The sequence below is a fragment of the Pinus tabuliformis genome, chromosome 4_2 (genome assembly GCF_031772625.1).
Source record: "Pinus tabuliformis cultivar Carrire ecotype Pingquan chromosome 4_2, CPIR1, whole genome shotgun sequence".
NCBI classification, from domain to species: Eukaryota; Viridiplantae; Streptophyta; class Pinopsida; order Pinales; family Pinaceae; genus Pinus; species Pinus tabuliformis.
Window position 1 is genome coordinate 1,125,257,427 of NC_142304.1, and position 23,921 is coordinate 1,125,281,347.

At 41.1% G+C, this 23,921-nt stretch overlaps 1 protein-coding gene across 1 annotated transcript in view; it reads right to left on the reverse strand.

The window, feature by feature from the left end:
- LOC149173623 (subtilisin-like protease SBT5.3) overlaps positions 1-23,921 on the reverse strand; it is a 142,540-nt gene that overhangs the window by 19,783 nt on the left and 98,836 nt on the right. Inside the window, exon 14 of the mRNA XM_089426762.1 lies at positions 17,633-17,736. Within this exon, the coding sequence (XP_089282888.1) occupies positions 17,633-17,736 (104 nt within the window). The remainder of the gene's footprint in view (positions 1-17,632; positions 17,737-23,921) is intronic.

Sequence of the window (23,921 nt, forward strand, 5' to 3'; positions counted from 1 at the left end):
TCCAAGAAGAAACAAAAAATGCTAGGCTAAGTAGCTGGGTAGGTAGAAGCAGTGGCAGAAATGGCCTTCAATTCAAATTCCAATCATGATAATCCAAAAAAGAAAGGAAAGCTATGGAGCATGTCTAATTTCCCTTTTATCCCTCTTCCATGTCATTTACTAATATCCCCTTTGAGTGGGCATTCCAAGGAACTATTTGTGGTTTTGTGATTGAAATCAAATCTTTTGGAAGCCACATTTCTTGTCTAAAATTCTTTTCATTTTGATCTACTCTTAAAACCAAGTTTCTTTCAAATGAACTTAATGGTTTCCCCTTCATTCACTTCCATTATCCATGCTAACACTAACCCTATTATATAAATCCCTTATATCACCTTTTTCCCTAATATTACTAACACCATGGTGTATAAACCCCAACTCTTATATAAATACCCTCCACTTGGTATTATAGCTAATAAGTTACATGTCAGGGATCAGATGACACCTGGTCATCTTGATAAACCTAAGCTAAATCTCCCTTCTCCTTTGCAAATTCATTTCCTCACTTTTTGACCCCCATTTGCACATGAAACCCCCTAAGAGCCTAGTTTCTACCCTCACTTGCTTCAAAATGGCTAAAAACATCAAAAAACCAACATTTTTCTCTTATCCTAAGTCTAAAGGGCGGGTCTATTTTCAACAAAAATCGTGAAAACCCACTGTTCCAAAGCTTCCGCCAGTGCACAGATCCCCAGGACAATATTAAAATAAGCCTCCGCCCTTCCCCGTACTTGGTTATCACTTCACCTTCCCGATGACCGTCCGATCGAGCAACTCCAGATCCGACGGCCCTGATCACATCGGACCCCTTCCGACGCCCGATCATTAACTGTACTATCCTCCTGTCACGTCAAGCTCCCGACAACCGTTAGATCTTGCTCCTCCAGATCCGACGGCCACTACAGCATCGGAGCCGATCCGCTGCCCGAACGATATCTCCCGACGGCCGTATTCTGGCTACGTCATGCGGCAGCCACGCGTCCACTCCACAGCCCATCGGAGGTACCACTGACGCATACCGCCACCGTACCGTAGGTGGTGCGATATGAAACCGCCTCGGTTTCCGATTTTATCATTCCCGCTTGTATTACCTCACTGCCACGTCACTGCTCCGTCACCCCACGTCACCCCCAGGTACGCCGTCGCATCATTTCTCCGCTCAACCACTGGTCCACCTGTCCTGCCATCCCACTGTCCCCGTGGACCAACCAGAGGCCGCCACCTGGCCGGATGACGTCCTGCTGACGTCATCCGACCCTGACCCCACCTGTGACGTCATGCTGATGTCAGCACGAAAACGCGCCAAAATCACCAAAAAGTATATTTATGCCAAAAATTGTGTTTTTTGCTATTTTTGGGCGCAAGCTTTGTTGTTTGTTCTGCATGTAAATTCACGTCCAAACCTGCACCAGCCGTGGAAAAGACTTCCAGACCGCTAGAACGTCCATCCCTCAAAGTGCTAGCAAGTTCTAACCGACCAGATTCTACAGGTACTTCTCATTTGCACTCTAAAGCTCCATTTTCACTGAATTTCGGGTATAACTAGTAACAGACCTCCAAACTCGAAATTCACCATTAAAAGACCACTGAACTAGCATTCAGACCAAACCAGAGCTGCCACTACACGTTTATAGGGCCACATTAGGCAAGTTGAACGTAAACTTATCACTGGTTCGCGCAATCGTGAACCAGTCACCTGCAAGAAGCTAATTTGCCTCAAAAACATACTTTGTTCGATTCTGCTACTCATCTATTGGTTCAAAAAACAGTATTTCAATTGCTGCAACCTTTCCCATTCACTCTTTCTCCTCGGAGATTCCCATTTTCTTCAGAAAAATCTCCTTTTGTGTTACTCTGCATAGTAACACCAGCCCCCAAAGAACAGAATCCTAAAAAGACCATGGATCCCCCTATGGCTCCCATAGTGCTAAATTTCCAACCTCTGAATGCCCCTCAAAAGAATTTGAAGTGGCAAGCCGTAGCAGATATGGATTACCAAATTGAAGAAGAGAAGCTTATGAGCAGCAAATTCCACCTTCATCTGCTAAATGAATTAAAAGCCAAGCATGAAAATGGGACAGATATTCTGGGCTTATGGGACTCTTTTCTCCCTATCTTTAAGCTCCCTCAGGTCAACCAGTTCCCTGAACTAATCCACCTCTGTGCTGAACAATATGATGTTTCTCAGCGAGCTGTTCTTGACCCATCTGGTGCAGTACTTTTCTATGTTACCCCTCAGGCTATCAGAGACATGCTCTGCTTCAACCCTCAGAAGAAGTTGGTTCCTTTATCACTGGTAAATCTGATAAAACAAGGGGATAAACTCACAGAGGCTCAAATTATTAAATTCAATCAACTATACATCAAAACTAATATTGTAATGGGCCCTCCAATTCTTCATGTATACCTCAATGAGCTGGGCAGAGACCTTGCAGATATGATTTCTCCCATCTTGGGATACAGTTTAGTCGAGCATATTGATACAACTGTGCTGGTATTAATGCTTATGTTTGCTCCTGGCAAGTCACCAATCTGCTATGACTATGCCACCTACATATCAGACAAGATTCATGAGCAGTTGATGAATTTAAGGAGAGATAGGGTGTTCAGATACACCTCTTACATTTACCATCTGATCTTGTATCATCAACATCAGAAATTTCACTTTTCAATCAAGAGAATGGATGCCCAAGGCAATCCCAGATCAGTGGTCTACTGGTCATCTGTATTCCACATTAGACCTGAGTCTCCATATACTTACTGTGAATTCATGGACCTGTTCATCCATCCAACTATGGTAATGCTCATGAGCTCACCTCCTCCAAGACTCACTGATGACATGCAGAGAATTCTTCAGCTGTCCAAATCTTATAGCATTGGGGATTGGTACTTCTACCAAAACCACACTGTCATCAGGATATATGGGTGTGATTTGCCTCCTTTCAAATTGCCCAAGTATGTGCCTATGCGGTTATTTTCCCTAGATTACTTTAGGCAATTTGGCAGAGTTGATGTGCTTCATTTTTCAGGAAAAGGCAAAAAGGCACAATTGAAAGTCAAAAGCCAACTTGGCCATTTTATTTATAATGAGAGGGAGCAAGGATGGAGGGAAGCAGAGCGAATGCTTGAAGCCCTCGGCCTGCAAACCAGTTTCATATGGGTACCCTATGACCCTAATCATTTCATAACCATAAGGAGGCTCAAATACAAGTTATCTGCCTACGATCACCATAGCATTCCCCACATTGAAAAATATGCAAACCAAGATAAATGGAGGAGAGGGACCTTAGAAGAACCCTTGTCACAAGAAGAGCTGAACAAAAGGGCACTAAGGAATCAGAAGAAATTGGCTGACCTTGAGCTTTGGCCACAGGTATTCACACTTCCAAGTACACAAACGGGAGCAACTGAATCCTCCTCAACTGCCAAGCAGCAAAACACCAAGGTAACTGAGAATATATCCAGCAGTGGCAAAGAGAAGGAGATGGAGACAGAGCAAACAAATAAACAAGAGCAGCAGCAGGCAGAGTTACAGCAGCGAGGGCAGCAAGAAGAGTCAGAACAGCGAGAGCAACAACACCAAGAAGAACAAAGGCGGGAGCAGTCTGCCCAGCAAACAGAAACAGTGGAAACTCCTCAGACCACTGAAAGAATGGTGCCTACAAGGCAAGAGACTATCTTTGATGCCTCGGTCCTCCAAACCCCTCAAAAGGAGGATACATTTGTTTTTAGAAAAAGGGACAGAGAAACTCCCCTGACATCTTCTATAAACCAGGGAGAGAAAAGGCAGAGACTAAATGATTTTCCAGAGGAGGACATAGCAATAAGACAGGCATTGGGCATGGGCCCACCCAGTAGAGAAGCTTCAGCAAGTTCCTTCCAGCAGGAACAGGACAGGACCATGGGAGGGGAGGTCAGCTCCTCCAGCCAACAAAAAGAGGGAAGCATCAAACAGCAATTTATAGACATTAAAAGGAGGAATGATCCTATTAAGATACAGCTGTACAATCACCTACTAAACATGGCTCCTACCAATCAGCAAAGACTTATGTCTGCCTTTGATGTAGGTGAAGGAAAAATGATCATGAGTCATTTTATGCCCACAGCTCTGCATCCCCAATCTGCCTCAGATTACCTCAGGACCAACCTGGAGGTCATGGCCAAAGGCATACACCCAATGGACAAAATTGAACTACATAAACAAACTGGTGAGATGGTGTATGCCTCTTTAGCAGATGAAACATTGGAAAATTATAAGCTAAAGAGCAGCCTCAATGCCACAGCCTCTCAACTGGAATTGGAAAAGGCATCATCCCAGGCAAAGGACAACAGAATAAAGTCCCTAGAAGATATAATCATTGAAATTGGGCATGATCCCAAAGATATTTCAGGGATACAGGAAATTTTGAAATTAAGGGATGCTGACATGGCTGCCATGAGGAAGAAGATCAAACTCCGTGCCACCATGCACCCTCAGACAGACGAGGTAGCCCAACAAAGGTAGGAGAAGGACACCACAGATTTGTTGATCTCCATTTATAAACAGCTTATTCAAGCACAAGACAAGCTAGGAGAAACAGAGGCTGCAAAAGCAGCATTGCAAGCCGCATTAAAACAAAGAGAAGAGGGTCAGACCTCTCAACCTCCTCCTCAGGTCATCAATCTTGAGGAAACTGCTCCTATCAATGCCCCTCCTCCTCAACAGACTGAACAAACAACAACATCTACTTCAGCAGCACCAACAACTACAGAGCAGGCCCAAAGCCTAGATATGCAAAAGCTGAAGAACGAAATCCAAGTCCTGGAAGCTCAAATGTTGGAGCTCAACTCAGCCAAAGAATCTTTGGCTAAAATCAATGATAGGTATGATAAGTCCAAACAAACTGTGGCAGAGAAGGAAAGGGAGGTGAAAGCCCTGAAAAACAAAATAAAAGAGCTAGAGAATGAGCTCAAGTTAGACAAAGTGGTGGCAAAACTGAAAATAGTACTATGGGCTAACATTGGTCGATCTATCAATGAGCAGTGGCCATATATTGAGACAATCCATGAGCAGCTGGAGCTCATCCCTAAGGCACAGAGAGAGATTCACAGAGCAAGAACTCAATTGGGCAATATGCCTAAAGTAGCCACTAGAATGATCAATGTACTCAATCATAAAACAAGTTCTCAGTTAGCCATCATAGGAATTACAAACCGGACTGATTCTTTCCAACTGATCAAGAGGGTTCTTACTCTTAGAACTCTGGTACAGACATTGGAAAGAAGAACCCAAGACATGCAGACTGAGGTGAACAGATTTTTAGAAAAAATCCAAGTATTAGAAAGCAGAGGACTCCCTGGCTTACTGAACAGCGCAGGGAGATTGTTCACACATGAGCAATATGCTAAAAGGGTCAATACATTTGCCACTAACCAGATCAGTGATAAGCCCAGCACCTCAGAGGAAACAGGGCCAGCTACAGGACAGTCTCTTTACAACAGAGTCGAGAATCTGTTTTTTATAATGAATGAGATCAATCACTTGTTTGAGGTGGCTCCCAATTTCTTCAAGTACACAGAGGCAGAGGAAACAATGGATGCTATTCTCAGGCATCAGCTCCCTACGCAAGAATGGTGGACAAGCGCAATACAGAAGATTTTGTAAACAGGGAGTCACTTAATAAATTTTGTTTCTTAAAAGTATCAGTTATCATGCAAAGCAAAGTTTAATAAAAGCAGCATGCACAGCGGATCAAAGCTGAGCCAACTCAGCAGAGGGATCAGCCAACAAAGCAGAAATAGAAGACTACAGGTGGCAGGGCCGAGAAAATACAGCGCAGCAGGAAATAAAGGCGCAGTTATCAGCATTAAAGCTAAGCATTGCAACCGACTCAATGACCTCCAAAGGTCAAAATTACCCTCTGACAGACATAAAGAGCATTTATGCTGCATTTAAAGCTACAATAACTTCTTCTCTACTTTCTGAATAAATTTATGAAGATATTTTCTCTCTCAGATGACTCAATGCCTGAGATATTTTGTATACGCATTCCTATAAAGTCCCCTTCGCATAAGATTGCAAGGGTTGTTGTTGATTTCTCCTAAAGAAATTCTTATGCTGTAATCCTTTCAGAAGTGCAATAAAGAAAGTGATGGAATTTCTCGGATTTCTGAGGTGTTGAATGCGTTCTGATCTCTGTTAATGACTGCTGGATTCCTGTGTATTTCACCATACAATAAGTCTCTGTAACTTCTCTCTGTCAATTAGTTGTTTTGTTAAAATTCATATATGTTATCTGATTTTCAATACTAAGCAGCAAGGAAAAAGAATAACTTTCAGGATTTATTCACTGAGTACCCCGAGTTCAATCTGTGTTGTTTATTAATGTTTTCTTCCGCTGTAATCTAGATAAGTGTAATTCTTAATTGCTGCACTTTCAGAATACATCTTTCACCGTGGCCTTTGTTACAGGAATTCAAGTTTTGCTCCTGTGCAGTGTGCTCACTTTCCCCTCACCAACTTAACAGAAAATTCTTAATTGCTTTCTGTTGGTTGACATACATCACCATTTAAGCTAAGTTTGTTTGTCTAGAGTACACAATAGGCCCTGCAATTTGAACACCACCAGTCCAGCATATGAGAACATTTCACAACTCCAGACTCCATTGCCCAATGGTATTTCACTGTCTAAACACTATATCATAAGACTTGAAAGAAATCCTTCAACCAAAAACATAAAACAAAACCTGAGCATAATAGCTAGCCTAAAAACACCATCATAACAGAGACAAATCATAAAGAGAGAGCCCTCTCTGATCACAGTTTGGCTAGAAACAGTGATCCAAAGATTGGTTAGTGGTTACCCCGGCCGTATTCCCTTGGGAGTCATAGGGAACAACCTGGGTGTTAACATAATTGGCGACTCCACTGGGGACTGCTTAAGATTTTTAATTACTGTATATCTTCCATGAGCTACTATCAAGCCTGAAATAAGTCAAGAGGCCTTAAATCTGTTTCTGTATAACATTGACAGTTCTAGGGAAGAGCTGTTTTGGGAATCTTCATCTTAGCCCTGAGAATATATAGCCATTTCAAAGTATTCATCCAGTCCTTTCAGATATAAAGAAAGAAAATCTCTCACAAAATCCTAAAAAACAGTTGGAAGCTGGCTCCTAAGAAAAATCCACGGCATACTAGGGCGAATCCTGACCCTAATCCACCTATCATTGTTGATAATCCAAATACCATCCCAAGAAAAATTAGGAGGCAGCAAAGGCAGGAGCAGCCTGCTGATTTCAGTCCTGAGACAGCTCATCCAAACCCTGTTCCTACTCCAATCAAGGTTTTATTTCGATCTACCCTTGACTCCCCTAGTTCCCCCTCCACATCTCAAAGCCCTCCTTTCACACCTTTATCCACTGCACATACCCCTTTAACCAACATCCTAGTTTCTACCCCTTCCATCAACCCTGTTATACCTGTCATCCCTGCTGTTCAATTAGCCCCTGTCAATCCCCTAAACCTTGTGAATATGGCTAACAGATATGCACCCTTACAGATACCAGCTAATGCTGCAGCTTTACCCCAAGACTACCAAACCAAAATCTCATATTTTGACTCCAATGGCCCCCTGACAGCTGTTCAACATGCTAAGAAAATGCAGGACCACTTTGAAACCTATGAAATAGATGATGACAGTGTCAGAATGAGGATGTTTGTTCAAAGCCTAACTGGGGATGTTAGGACCTGGTTTAGATCCCTGAATGCAAATTCTATTGCAACCCCTGATGAGCTTTATCAAGCCTTTACTACCAGATGGGAGAAGAAGAAAGATCCCCTGCACATACTTGCTGAATATGAAACAATCAAGAGAGGTCCTCAAGAGACCGTTCTGGAGTATTGTGCTAGATTCAACAATGTGTACAATGCGATACCACAAAATCTAAGACCTCCTCCTGATTTGGCCTTGTACAAATTCCCTGATGGATTTGATCCTGACATGGCATATCAGTTGAAGGAAAGAGAACCTGAAACCCTTGAAGATGCTCAAAAGGCTGCTGTCACAGTGGAAGCAAACCTGATTGCCAAAAGAAACAGGGCAAGGTTAGAAAAGAGAAGCATATATAAAGAAGAACCCTCGGGCTTTGATCAAAAGTTGGATGCAATACTAAATAGCATGAAGAGATTAGGTGAAAGAGTGGAATCGGTTGAAAGAAAATCATCATGGGAACCACCTCAAAACAACCCTCCTAGGAATCCAAATTTTAGGAAAACTCAAAACCCAGGCATGGGTAGAACCAGTGCTGAGCAGGACATAAGACCTCCTTTCCAAGAAAATTATGCAGAAACTTCTACATCAGCAGAACCCAATGAGGACCCTGAGATTAACTTGATGGGTCTAGATGGTGAGAGTCAAGTGTTCTTAACACAAGAGGATCATGAGGATGATGAAATCAAACTATTCCAAACTAAATCAGGTGAATCCTTTGACTTTAAGCAAGGCTATGATACTGCTGTTTATGAAGTCCATAAACAATACAAGCTAAGGAGCAGAACTGTGAATGTTAACCAGCCTGAGAAGAAAAAGGATAATCAGCAGCCTGAAAAAGTTAAAGTCACACAACCTAGTGACAAACTGAATTCACCTACGGAAGAAGTGATTGTTGAAGAAATCACTGAGCCACTGTCCTTAAGACAGCAGTCTTTAGACACTTTACCTTCTCATCCCAATCTTACTCCTCAAGAGATGAATAAAAAGGATAAATCTCAAAGTCAAAACAAAAATCAAGAAGAAGATGTAATGAGCAAGGAAAGAACTGTCACCTATAACTCCAAGGCCCAATCTGAAAAATCTTTTGATCTTGAAACAGAAATTGGCAAAATAAAAATAGCTATTCCTCTTTTGGAATTAGCCAAGCATGACAGCTACAAATTGCAAATCAAAAGGTCTCTTCAACTCACCAGCAACAAAGATGATGTCAATGTGCTGGATGACACCCCAGAACTCCTGTTCGGTCCAGAAGTGGATGGAAAAATAGTAGTCGTAGGTGTTTCCTTTTTATGTCAGTTTACATATTCATGACAAAATACTACATAATGCAATGTTTGATTCAGGTGCCTCTCACAATCTTATGCCAAAAGCAGTCATGGAGAGATTAAATTTAGACATAACAAGACCATACAAAGATCTCTTTTCCTTTGACTCTAGTCAAGTCAAGTGCCTAGGTCTCATAAAAGACTTATGTGTGTCTCTAGTTCAATTTCCAAACAAGACAATCCTAATGGATGTGGTAGTTGCTGATATCCCACCTAAGTATGGAATGTTGTTGTCAAGATCATGGGGCGCCAAACTCCAAGGTTCCCTACAATTAGACATGTCATATGCCACCATCTTTGTGTTTGGGCAACCAAAAAGACTATACAGAGAAACACTCATGAAATACATGGTCAGCAGTGAAGAAAAACCTCAAAATTTTCCTATATATGCTGTCCATTCAGACATAGACTCATACATTCTCTTCAATGATACAACCACTCCCTCAAAAGGTGCAGTTGAAACCAAGATATTCATACAGGAGGAAGATGTAAGTGAGAGTAGTATCACTCATGAAACAACAGTCAATCAAACATTTGACAGTGCTGCTGCCTTAATTGTCAAGAAAACCCGACTAAATGATGAAATTGTTCTAGAAAACAAGCCAGAAAAGAAACCACAACTTCTGCTTACATTGCCATCCCATGAAAAGGTCACCAAATCTCCTTCCCGACAAAACATTCTATGGTTCCTTGAGTTTGATGGCTCAGTCAACAAGTTAGGGGCAGGAGCTGGAATTTGGATACACAATGAAGAAAATGGTCATGCAGAGGGCAGAGCTTATAGATTGAATTTCAGATGTACTAACAACATGGCAGAATATGAAGCTCTTTTACTAGGCCTCAAGTTAGTAAAGTTCTTACAAGCTGCCAGGGTTTCAATCATGGGTGATTCAGATTTAGTTATCCAACAAGTGAAAGGAAACTTTGTCACTAATGACAAAAGACTAAGAACTTATAGAGCTACTATTGCTAAGGTACTAAACTTTTTCTCTGAATTCCAAATTACTAAAATTCCCAGAACCCAAAATCTACATGCTCATAGTCTGGCTACCTTTGCAAGTACCTGCAAGCTGCCCTTTGAGCCCCACAATTGTTTCACGGCTGAAGTAAAACACAGACCCTCCATACCAAACAACATCAATGATTGGCAAGTATTTGAGAATGACAAGCAAATACACCGATTTTTAACTCTACAGCAAGAATTTGCAGGATTAAATATTGACATTGAGACAGCAAGTCAATCACAAATACTTAATGGGGCAAGTCCATCACAAATACAGTTTCAACAGACTGCTCAGCCAATATCACCTAGGACTGCAAAGCAAATGATGAATCCAACTATTTTCAATATAGAAAACATCCAGCAAATTCAACGAGTTGACTGGGAAGAGGGAGTATCCAATGCTGAAACTGAAATCATTGAGCTGAAAGACAACTTTCTACCAACAGGCCTAACCCCACTAGAAGATATTTTTGATTCAAATGATATTCCCAGAAAACCAAAAATGCAGCCCCTAGATGCAGCCATTGAAGAATGTAACATAGGTACAATTCACAAACCCAAAATAATCAAATTGTCTGCCTCTTTGCCTCCTGATCAAAAGCCTAAATACATTGATCTTTTTAAAGAGTTCCAGGATGTCTTTGCATGGAGTTATGAGGACCTAAAGTCCTATGACACCTCTGTTATCCAGCATACTATCCCTCTTAAGCCTGATCAAAAACCCTTTAAACAAAAACTGAGGAGAATCAATCCTATGCTTCTCCCAGCAATGGAACAAGAGGTACAAAAAATGTTTAAGGCAGGCATCATAGCACCAATCCGATTCTCTGAATGGATCTCCAATTTAGTCCCTACAAGAAAGAAGACTGGAGAAATTAGGCTGTGTGTGGACCTAAGGAATCTAAATCAAGTGTCTCTCAAAGACAATTACCCCTTACCCAAAATGGATCACATTCTCCAAAGAGTGGTAGGTGCCTCAAGGATCTCATTGCTTGATGGATTCTCAGGCTTTAATCAAATCTTGGTACACCCTGATGACCAAGACAAAACTGCATTTACAACCCCATGGGGAACATTCAAATATGTAAAAATGCCTTTTGGATTGAAAAATGCAGGGGCAACATTTCAAAGAGCAATGGATATTGCTTTTGCGAAGGAAATTCATGACTTCTTAGTCATTTATTTGGATGACCTAACACCTTTTTCAAAATCTGACCAAGAGCATCTAAAACACTTAAGACAAATTTTCCTAACATGCAGAAAATATGGAATTTCCTTAAATCCTAAGAAATCTCTGTTTGGTTTGGAAGAAGGTAAACTCTTAGGACACATCATCTCAAAGGATGGCATTAGAATTGACCCGGATAGAATCCAAGCCATCTTACAAATGCCTCACCCAAGAAATGTCAAAGAATTACAAGGATTCTTGGGAAAAATCAACTTCTTGAGAAGGTTTATCCCAAACTTAGCAGAGCTAAGCAGATTATTAAACAACATGCTGAAAAAAGATTCAAAGGTGAAGTGGACTGTTGAAGCCAATCAAGCATTTGAAGGTATAAAATTGGCCCTTACCCAGACCCCAGTCTTGACCAGTCCTCAGTTTGACAGAGAATTTATCATTTTCTCTTTTGCTTCCCAACATACTATTGCTGCGGTTTTGTTACAAAAGGATGACCAAGGAAATGAGAAGCCAATTGCTTTTTTTAGCAAAGCCCTCAGAGATGCACCTTTGAAGTATCAAATTATGGAAAAACAAGCTTATGCTTTAGTCAAAGCATTTAAAGACTTCAGGATTTATATCCTTTATTCCCATGTTATAGCATATGTGCCAAGTCCTATTGTCAAAGACATTCTCACTCAAGAAAATTTAGAAGGTAGGAGAGGAAAATGGATTGCCAGTATACTAGAATTCGACATTGAAATAAAATCTACAAAGCTAATAAAAGGGCAAGGCTTGGCCAAATTAATGACAGAAACAAACTTCCAAGTCCTAGACATCAATCAGCTGGACAGTGAAACAGAGCTGGCAACTCCAAAGATCAATGAAGCCTTTGAACAATCCCCCTGGTATTCTGATATATGTTATGTGTTAAAAAACCTGTGTGCTCCCCCAGGGCTGTCCAAAACTAAGTGTAGGTTCTTAAAAATGAAAACATCAAGATTTTGTGTCATGGATGGAAATCTACTATGGAAAAACCATGAAGGAATATTGCTGCACTGTTTAATGGAAAATGAAACTAACAATATCATGCAAGAGTTTCATGCAGGAGACTGTGGTGGACATTTGTACTGGAAATCCACTGTGGACAAAATACTGAGGGTTGGTTATTACTGGCCCAGCATGTTCTCTGATATCAAGAAATTTACAACCTCATGTCACAAATGCCAAGTGTTTGAGGGCAAAAGACAGTTGCTGCCACTTCCTCTAAGGCCTATTCAACAATGGGGCTTGGACTTCATTGGGGAAATTCATCCCTCATCTTCAGGCCAACATAGATGGATCTTAACAGCCACAGACTACTTCACTAAGTGGATTGAAGCTGCCCCATGTAGACAAGCAAATGATTCCACAATCATTCAGTTCTTGGAGAACAACATATTGGCCAGATTTGGCTGTCCTGATAAGATAATAACAGACAATGCTGCTGCTTTCAGATCCAAGAAGATGGTGAATTTCTGCCACAAATTTCACATCACTTTGGGTCATTCCACTGCATACTATCCCCAAGGAAATGGCCTAGCTGAATCATCAAACAAGAGCCTAGTGAACATCATAAAGAAGGTACTAGAAGAAAATAAAAAGAATTGGCATAAGAAACTAGTCAATGCCTTATGGGCAGATAGACTAACAACCAAAAGATCAATTGGGACCAGCCCATATGAGTTGGTTTATGGACTAGAAGCCAAATTCCCTTCATCATTAGCAGTGCCTGTTATGAAGCTTCTTCAAGAAAGCCAAGCGGAACCTAATGGTATGCAAAGAAGGATCAATCAGATCATATGTCTGCAGCAAACCAGAGATCAAGTTTTCAGCAGAGTTCAGATATTACAAGAAAAACTAAAGAAGGCCTTTGACAAAAGAACCAAAGCAGAAGATTTCAATGTGGGAGACAAAGTCCTCAAGTGGGATGCAAGAAGAGAAGACAAAGGAAAACATGGAAAGTTTGACTCCTTATGGAGAGGACCCTTTGCTGTCCAAGCAGTACAAGGAAACAACACTTATTTCCTGAAAAGCCTAAGTGAAACCGATTTGGATGAAGGTCCTGTGAATGGCAGGATGCTCAAACACTATTTTGAATACCACCCATGAGAGTACACTGAAGGTCCCTTGTACATATGCAGATTGTATATATAATTTTCTGTAGGTTATAAAAATGCAATTCTCAAGTTTATTTGAATATCAGCAAAAGTACAGACTCAGAGCTATGTCAAGAAGGAAAAGCAATTTTGATTTTTCAAAGCAGCATAAGTCAAAGTTCAAGACCAGGCAGCGTTCAAGGAGCCAAGGCAATCTGACCTGCTGTTCTTGGTCTTTCAAATGAAAAACCATCCCCATGTGGAGCCACTGTTGGATACCTATACCAATAGGTTTCATATTTCATGATTGGCAAGGGAAAAGCCCAAATATGCTCTGCTTTGACTTCACAAAGATCCCATATTTTCTATAAGAGACAAGGTGTGTAAAGAGCTTCTCCTTGGTTCAATTTTGATGGCCTTGTTTCAATTTTGATGGATGATCCAACAGTCTAATCTGGGTCATGCCATGCTTTAAATTTTTCAGTTGTAGAATAGAGAAAGAAGTCTGTCCAAACTGCTTAATCTTGGCAGACAATTAGCCTAGGTAGAGAAAGTAAGGTTCCCAACTGTTTAATCTGGGACCTTGGAAGCTATAAGGGTAGAAGTAGATAGGACAACAAAAGAAAAAGCCAAAGAAAAGAAAAGGCAAATAAGGGTTTGCAAGCTTAAATGCACCCTCCAAGAAGAAACAAAAAATGCTAGGCTAAGTAGCTGGGTAGGTAGAAGCAGTGGTAGAAATGGCCTTCAATTCAAATTCCAATCATGATAATCCAAAAAAGAAAGGAAAGCTATGGAGCATGTCTAATTTCCCTTTTATCCCTCTTCCATGTCATTTACTAATATCCCCTTTGAGTGGGCATTCCAAGGAACTATTTGTGGTTTTATGATTGAAATCAAATCTTTTGGAAGCCACATTTCTTGTCTAAAATTCTTTTCATTTTGATCTACTCTTAAAACCAAGTTTGTTTCAAATGAACTTAATGGTTTCCCCTTCATTCACTTCCATTATCCATGCTAACACTAACCCTATTATATAAATCCCTTATATCACCTTTTTCCCTAATATTACTAACACCATGGTGTATAAACCCCAACTCTTATATAAATACCCTCCACTTGGTATTATAGCCAATAAGTTACATGTCAGGGATCAGATGACACCTGGTCATCTTGATAAACCTAAGCTAAATCTCCCTTCTCCTTTGCAAATTCATTTCCTCACTTTTTGACCCCCATTTGCACATGAAACCCCCTAAGAGCCTAGTTTCTACCCTCACCTGCTTCAAAATGGCTAAAAACATCAAAAAACCAACATTTTTCTCTTATCCTAAGTCTAAAGGGCGGGTCTATTTTCAACAAAAATCGTGAAAACCCACTGTTCCAAAGCTTCCGCCAGTGCACAGATCCCCAGGACAATATTAAAATAAGCCTCCGCCCTTCCCCGTACTTGGTTATCGCTTCACCTTCCCGATGACCGTCCGATCGAGCAACTCCAGATCCGACGGCCCTGATCACATCGGACCCCTTCCGACGCCCGATCATTAACTGTACTATCCTCCTGTCACGTCAAGCTCCCGACAACCGTTAGATCTTGCTCCTCCAGATCCGACGGCCACTACAGCATCGGAGCCGATCCGCTGCCCGAATGATATCTCCCGACGGCCGTATTCTGGCTATGTCATGCGGCAGCCACGCGTCCACTCCACAGCCCATCGGAGGTACCACTGACGCATACCGCCACCGTACTGTAGGCGGTGCGATATGAAACCGCCTCGGTTTCCGGTTTTATCATTCCCGCTTGTATTACCTCACCGCCACGTCACTGCTCTGTCACCCCACGTCACCCCCAGGTACGCCGTCGCATCATTTCTCCGCTCAACCACTGGTCCACCTGTCCTGCCATCCCACTGTCCCCGTGGACCAACCAGAGGCCGCCACCTGGCCGGATGACGTCCTGCTGATGTCATCCGACCCTGATCCCACCTGTGACGTCATGCTGACGTCAGCACGAAAACGCGCCAAAATCACCAAAAAGTATATTTATGCCAAAAATTGTGTTTTTTGCTATTTTTGGGCGCAAGCTTTGTTGTTTGTTCTGCATGTAAATTCACGTCCAAACCTACACCAGTCGTGGAAAAGACTTCCGGACCGCTAGAACGTCCATCCCTCAAAGTGCTAGCAAGTTCTAACCGACCAGATTCTACAGGTACTTCTCATTTGCACTCTAAAGCTCCATTTTCACTGAATTTCGGGTATAACTAGTAACAGACCTCCAAACTCGAAATTCACCATTAAAAGACCACTGAACTAGCATTCAGACCAAACCAGAGCTGCCACTACACGTTTATAGGGCCACATTGGGCAAGTTGAACGTAAACTTATCACTGGTTCGCGCAATCGTGAACCAGTCACCTGCAAGAAGCTAATTTGCCTCAAAAACATACTTTGTTCGATTCTGCTACTCATCTATTGGTTCAAAAAATAGTATTTCAATTGCTGCAACCTTTCCCATTCACTCTTTCTCCTCGGAGATTCCCATTTTCTTCAGAAAAATCTCCTTTTGTGTTACTCTGCATAGTAACACCAGCCCCCAAAGAACAGAATCCTAAAAAGACCATGGATCCCCCTATGGCTCCCATAGTGCTAAATGTCCAACCTCTGAATGCCCCTCAAAAGAATTTGAAGTGGCAAGCCTTAGCAGATATGGATTACCAAATTGAAGAAGAGAAGCTTATGAGCAGCAAATTCCACCTTCATCTGCTAAATGAATTAAAAGCCAAGCATGAAAATGGGACAGATATTCTGGGCTTATGGGACTCTTTTCTCCCTATCTTTAAGCTCCCTCAGGTCAACCAGTTCCCTGAACTAATCCACCTCTGTGCTGAACAATATGATGTTTCTCAGCGAGCTGTTCTTGACCCATCTGGTGCAGTACTTTTCTATGTTACCCCTCAGGCTATCAGAGACATGCTCTGCTTCAACCCTCAGAAGAAGTTGGTTCCTTTATCACTGGTAAATCTGATAAAACAAGGGGATAAACTCACAGAGGCTCAAATTATTAAATTCAATCAACTATACATCAAAACTAATATTGTAATGGGCCCTCCAATTCTTCATGTATACCTCAATGAGCTGGGCAGAGACCTTGTAGATATGATTTCTCCCATCTTGGGATACAGTTCAGTCGAGCATATTGATACAACTGTGCTGGTATTAATGCTTATGTTTGCTCCTGGCAAGTCACCAATCTGCTATGACTATGCCACCTACATATCAGACAAGATTCATGAGCAGTTGATGAATTTAAGGAGAGATAGGGTGTTCAGATACACCTCTTACATTTACCATCTGATCTTGTATCATCAACATCAGAAATTTCACTTTTCAATCAAGAGAATGGATGCCCAAGGCAATCCCAGATCAGTGGTCTACTGGTCATCTGTATTCCACATTAGACCTGAGTCTCCATATACTTACTGTGAATTCATGGACCTGTTCATCCATCCAACTATGGCAATGCTCATGAGCTCACCTCCTCCGAGACTCACTGATGACATGCAGAGAATTCTTCAGCTGTCCAAATCTTATAGCATTGGGGATTGGTAGTTCTACCAAAACCACACTGTCATCAGGATATATGGGTGTGATTTGCCTCCTTTCAAATTGCCCAAGTATGTGCCTATGAGGTTATTTGCCCTAGAGTACTTTAGGCAATTTGGCAGAGTTGATGTGCTTCATTTTTCAGGAAAAGGCAAAAAGGCACAATTGAAAGTCAAAAGCCAACTTGGCCATTTTATTTATAATGAGAGGGAGCAAGGATGGAGGGAAGCAGAGCGAATGCTTGAAGCCCTCGGCCTGCAAACCAGTTTCATATGGGTACCCTATGACCCTAATCATTTCATAACCATAAGGAGGCTCAAATACAAGTTATCTGCCTACGATCACCATAGCATTCCCCACATTGAAAAATATGCAAACCAAGATAAATGGAGGAGAGGGACCTTAGAAGAACCCTTGTCACAAGTAGAGCTGAACAAAAGGGCACTAAGCAATCAGAAGAAGTTGGCTGACCTTGAGCTTTGTCCACAGGTATTCACACTTCCAAGTACACAAACGGGAGCAGCTGAATCCTCCTCAACTGCCAAGCAGCAAAACACCAAGGTAACTGAGAATATATCCAGCAGTGGCAAAGAGAAGGAGATGGAGACAGAGCAAACAGATAAACAAGAGCAGCAGCAGGCAGAGTTACAGCAGCGAGGGCAGCAAGAAGAGTCAGAACAGCGAGAGCAACAACACCAAGAAGAACAAAGGCGGGAGCAGTCTGCCCAGCAAACAGAAATAGTGGAAACTCCTCAGACCACTGAAAGAACGGTGCCTACAAGGCAAGAGACTATCTTTGATGCCTCGGTCCTCCAAACCCCTCAAAAGGAGGATACATTTGTTTTTAGAAAAAGGGACAGAGAAACTCCCCTGACATCTTCTATAAACCAGGGAGAGAAAAGGCAGAGACTAAATGATTTTCCAGAGGAGGACATAGCAATAAGACAGGCATTGGGCATGGGCCCACCCAGCAGAGAAGCTTCAGCAAGTTCCTTCCAGCAGGAATAGGACAGGACCATGGGAGGGGAGGTCAGCTCCTCCAGCCAACAAAAAGAGGGAAGCATCAAACAGCAATTTATAGACATTAAAAGGAGGAATGATCCTATTAAGATACAGCTGTACAATCACCTACTAAACATGGCTCCTACCAATCAGCAAAGAATTATGTCTGCCTTTGATGTAGGTGAAGGCAAAATGATCATGAGTCATTTTATGCCCACAGCTCTGCATCCCCAATCTGCCTCAGATTACCTCAGGACCAACCTGGAGGTCAGGGCCAAAGACATACACCCAATGGACAAAATTGAACTACATAAACAAACTGGTGAGATGGTGTATGCCTCTTTAGCAGATGAAACATTGGAAAATTATAAGCTAAAGAGCTGCCTCAATGCCACAGCCTCTCAACTGGAATTGGAAAAGGCATCATCCCAGGCAAAGGACAACAGAATAAAGTCCCTAGAAGATATAATCATTGAAATTGGGCATGATCCCAAAGATATTTCAGGGATACAGGAAATTTTGAAATTAAGGGATGCTGACATGGCTGCCATGAGGAAGAAGATCAAACTCCCTGCCACCATGCACCCTCAGACAGACGAGGTAGCCCAACAAAGGCAGGAGAAGGACACCACAGATTTGTTGATCTCCATTTATAAACAGCTTATTCAAGCACAAGACAAGCTAGGAGAAACAGAGGCTGCAAAAGCAGCATTGCAAGCAGCATTAAAACAAAGAGAAGAGGGTCAGACCTCTCAACCTCCTCCTCAGGTCATCAATCTTGAGGAAACTGCTCCTATCAATGCCCCTCCTCCTCAACAGACTGAACAAACAGCAACATCTACTTCAGCAGCACCAACAACTACAGAGCAGGCCCAAAGCCTAGATATGCAAAAGCTGAAGAACGAAATCCAAGTCCTGGAAGCTCAAATGTTGGAGCTCAACTCAGCCAAAGAATCTTTGGCTAAAATCAATGATAGGTATGATAATTCCAAACAAACTGTGGCAGAGAAGGAAAGGGAGGTGAAAGCCCTGAAAAACAAAATAAAAGAGCTAGAGAATGAGCTCAAGTTAGACAAAGTGGTGGCAGAACTGAAAATAGTACTATGGGCTAACATTGGTCGATCTATCAATGAGCAGTGGCCATATATTGAGACAATCCATGAGCAGTTGGAGCTCATCCCTAAGGCACAGAGAGAGATTCACAGAGCAAGAACTCAATTGGGCAATATGCCTGAAGTAGCCACTAGAATGATCAATGTACTCAATCATAAAACAAGTTCTCAGTTAGCCATCATAGGAATTACAAACCGGACTGATTCTTTCCAACTGATCAAGAGGGTTCTTACTCTTAGAACTCTGGTACAGACATTGGAAAGAAGAACCCAAGACATGCAGACTGAGGTGAACAGATTTTTAGAAAAATTCCAAGTATTAGAAAGCAGAGGACTCCCTGGCTTACTGAAAAGCGCAGGGAGATTGTTCACACATGAGCAATATGCTAAAAGGGTCAATACATTTGCCACTAACCAGATCAGTGATAAGCCCAGCACCTCAGAGGAAACAGGGCCAGCTACAGGACAGTCTCTTTACAACAGAGTCGAGAATCTGTTTTTTATAATGAATGAGATCAATCACTTGTTTGAGGTGGCTCCCAATTTCTTCAAGTACACAGAGGCAGAGGAAACAATGGAGGCTATTCTCAGGCATCAGCTCCCTACGCAAGAATGGTGGACAAGCGCAATACAGAAGATTTTGTAAACAGGGAGTCACTTAATAAATTTTGTTTCTTAAAAGTATCAGTTATCATGCAAACCAAAGTTTAATAAAAGCAGCATGCACAGCGGATCAAAGTTGAGCCAATTCAGCAGAGGGATCAGCCAACAAAGCAGAAATAGAAGACTACAGGTGGCAGGGCCGAGAAAATACAGCACAGCAGGAAATAAAGGCGCAGTTATCAGCATTAAAGCTAAGCATTGCAACCGACTCAATGACCTCCAAAGGTCAAAATTACCCTCTGACAGACATAAAGAGCATTTATGTTGCATTTAAAGCTACAATAACTTCTTCTCTACTTTCTGAATAAATTTATGAAGATATTTTCTCTCTCAGATGACTCAATGCCTGAGATATTTTGTATACGTATTCCTATAAAGTCCCCTTCGCATAAGATTGCAAAGGGTTGTTGTTGATTTCTCCTAAAGAAATTCTTATGCTGTAATCCTTTCAGAAGTGCAATAAAGAAAGTGATGGAATTTCTCGGATTTCTGAGGTGTTGAATGCGTTCTGATCTCTGTTAGTGACTGCTGGATTCCTGTGTATTTCACCATACAATAAGTCTCTGTAACTTCTCTCTGTCAATTAGTTGTTTTGTTAAAATTCATATATGTTATCTGATTTTCAATACTAAGCAGCAAGGAAAAAGAATAACTTTCAGGATTTATTCACTGAGTACCCTGAGTTCAATCTGTGTTGTTTATTAATGTTTTCTTCCGTTGTAATCTAGATAAGTGTAATTCTTAATTGCTGCACTTTCAGAATACATCTTTCACCGTGGCCTTTGTTACAGGAATTCAAGTTTTGCTCCTGTGCAGTGTGCTCACTTTCCCCTCACCAACTTAACAGAAAATTCTTAATTGCTTTCTGTTGGTTGACATACATCACCATTTAAGCTAAGTTTGTTTGTCTAGAGTACACAATAGGCCCTGCAGTTTGAACACCACCAGTCCAGCATATGAGAACATTTCACAACTCCAGACTCCATTACCCAATGGTATTTCACTGTCTAAACACTATGTCATAAGACTTGAAAGAAATCCTTCAACCAAAAACATAAAACAAAACCTGAGCATAATAGCTAGCCTAAAAACACCATCATAACATAGACAAATCATAAAGAGAGAGCCCTCTCTGATCACAGTTTGGCTAGAAACAGTGATCCAAAGATTGGTTAGTGGTTACCCCGGCCGTATTCCCTTGGGAGTCATAGGGAACAACCTGGGTGTTAACAGAAATAGCAACAAGAAATGTTAAAAATAGAATCTAGAAATTCCAATTTAATTTGTCCTTGAATTAAATTGTGAATTAAAATTTTAATTCCTTTCTCATAGAAACTTGTAATAGTTAACTGTGTTAAGTTTACTTAGTTAGCTTAGGAATTTCGATTTGGAAGTCATGTAAGTGTTCTCCCTAAATTTTAGGGGTCTAGGATGAGTTTAATTGTGAGTTGTAATTAGATAACTCAGTTTACCGAGTTAGGTTCAGTTAAATTAGTTCAAAAATGTTTGTGGAACTAATAGAGAGTTAACAGTCAGTTGATGCACTAGTGCATCCACAAGTGTCACTCTAGTTAACTAAATATTCCCTCATCAGAAACGCATGCATGTTGATTCTGAAAAAATACGAAGTTGAGACAAGAGTATAGGGACAATGTACTATCAATTGTATGATTTACTAAGTTGTATATCATGCATGGAATCAGGAAGTCAACCTAGATTGGATTGCGCATTTTTGGAAGCACTGTATTCCCATTAATATGGGTTATTCATCCATAGGAATTGCGCAAGGAAATAGGGGCTTGGAGAGCAGCAAAATAGGCTAAGGTTTGGCTTGAAATAGATTTTGAGCAGAGAGTTGATCATACTTGTGCAGGAATTGTTCTAGTAAGAACAAGATTTGTATTTTCACTTATATTTTTGATTAATGCAATATAGATAGTAGGGGTTTTGAGCAGTGGCTTTCTCGGATAAACATTGTGTTAGGTGCCATTGATTTATCTTCTTCTTGTTCATATTGTTTTCATTGATGTATTGGCTTCCCCTAGTTGAAAGTAGAATTAGATTCTTTTCGTATGCTTTAGTACATTGCATAAGCTTGTGAATCTACAAAATTTTCTACATCGACCTCTCCCTTGTAGAGGGAGGACATGAAACCATACCTCGAGGTGTGAGGTTGGGTGATGTGAAGTGATAGTCCCAAGAGGGATGAAATTGGGCAGGGTCCATTAAGAGGTTTTATCTCATGGATCATACCTTGCTACGTGCGCCCAAAGTACATAGTAACAGGAGGAACTAGTGGCGATTGATGCAGTCAGAGATCAAAGTGGTAGAGGCTAGAGCAGTCATATACTGAAGAACGCATAGAAGGCTTGACAACAATTCAGAGAGGTAGAGTCAGCAGAAGCATAGAGTTTTCAATTGACAGAGGCAGTAGCAGTTAGAAAATTTGATGACAGATGCATCATAATGGTTCAGGTTGGATGCTTTTTTTAGTTTCAGGAGTTGCTGTAGAAACAACACTAGAGAGAAGTGTTGCATGTAGAAAATTCTGAAGGTTCAGGATTGGGATAGAGTTGAATTCCTTTATTGTTGAGAGGAAGTGTTGAAAATAGCAACAAGAAATGTTAAAAATAGAATCCAGAAATTCCAATTCAATTTGTCCTTGAATTAAATTGTGAATTAAAATTGTAATTCTTTTCTCATAGCCACTTGTATAGTTAATTAAGTTAAGTTGACTTAGTTAACTTAGGAATTTCGAGTTGGAAGTATTTTGGAGGTCATGTAAGTGTTCTCCCTAAATTTTAGGGGTCTAGGATGGGTTTATTTCTGAGTTGTAATTAGATAACTCAGTTTACTAAGTTATGTTCAGTTAAATTAGTTCCAAACTATTTGTGGAACTAATAGAGAGTTAACAACCAATTGGTGCACTAGTGCATGCACAAGTGGAACTCTAGTTAACTGAAGATTCCCTTATCAGAAACTCGTGCATTTCGATTATGAGAAAGGCCCAGTTGAGACTAGAGTGGAGGGACAATGTACTATCAGTTGTATAATTTACTGAGTTGTATAGATCATGCATGCAATCAGGAAGTCAACCTAGATTGGATTGTGCATTTTTTGAAGCACTGAATTCCCATTAATATGGGCTATTCAGCCATAGGAATTACGCAAGGAAAGAGGGGCTTGCAGAGTAGCATAATAGGCTAAGGTTTGGCTTGAAATAGCTTGTGAGAAGAAAGTTGATCATACTTGTGCAGGAATTGTTCTAGTGAAAATAAGCTTTTTATTTTCACTCATATTTCTAATTAATGCAATACAGATAGTAGGGGGTTTGAGCAGTGTCTTTCCTCGGATAAATATTGTTTTATGTGCCATTGATTTATCTCCTTCTTGTTCATATTGTTTTCATCGATCTATTGGCTTCCGCTGGTTGAAAGTAGAAGTAGATTCTTGTCTTGTGCTTTAGTACATTGCATGAGCTTGTGAATCTACAAGATTTCCTACATCGACCTCTCTGAAACTCGACCTCTAGTGCTCCACGACCTCTAAGCTTAAGGCCATGGCACAAATAAATCGTGGCACAAATAATTTGATGGCTGGGCTCTTCATCAGTAAGAACAACCTTCAACGCTTACACACATAATCTCCTGACGCCTCCATGGGCTTCACAAGGGGACACTTCACTACACTCTTTCAGAATATTGAATTGGAGGCTTTACAGGTCTTGTAGCAACTCAATACAATACTGACAGCAACCTCATGCAATAGAAACCTTACTGAAACAATAGCCTTCAGCAACTACCTCTTGCATTTTCATAATTTATATGTTGCCCCCACGCTAGTACTCACAATCAGAAACTCTCACAGCCTATGTTGTGAATGAATAATCAAGGATCGAATTTGGATCGAACATCTATCTCAACGATCTATTTCGATGAGCGTTAACACAAATACACAGACTCCTCTACAAGTAGGCTGACTTACTCTTCGCACTCACAACAAGTAGTCAAAACACAACTTTATCCCCTGATGCTCTGATACCAACTAAAAATAATAGGAAGACAAATCGAAATTGAAAATGAAACCCACCACACTCAGGTGAGGAACACCTGAGGCTACCACAATGTTG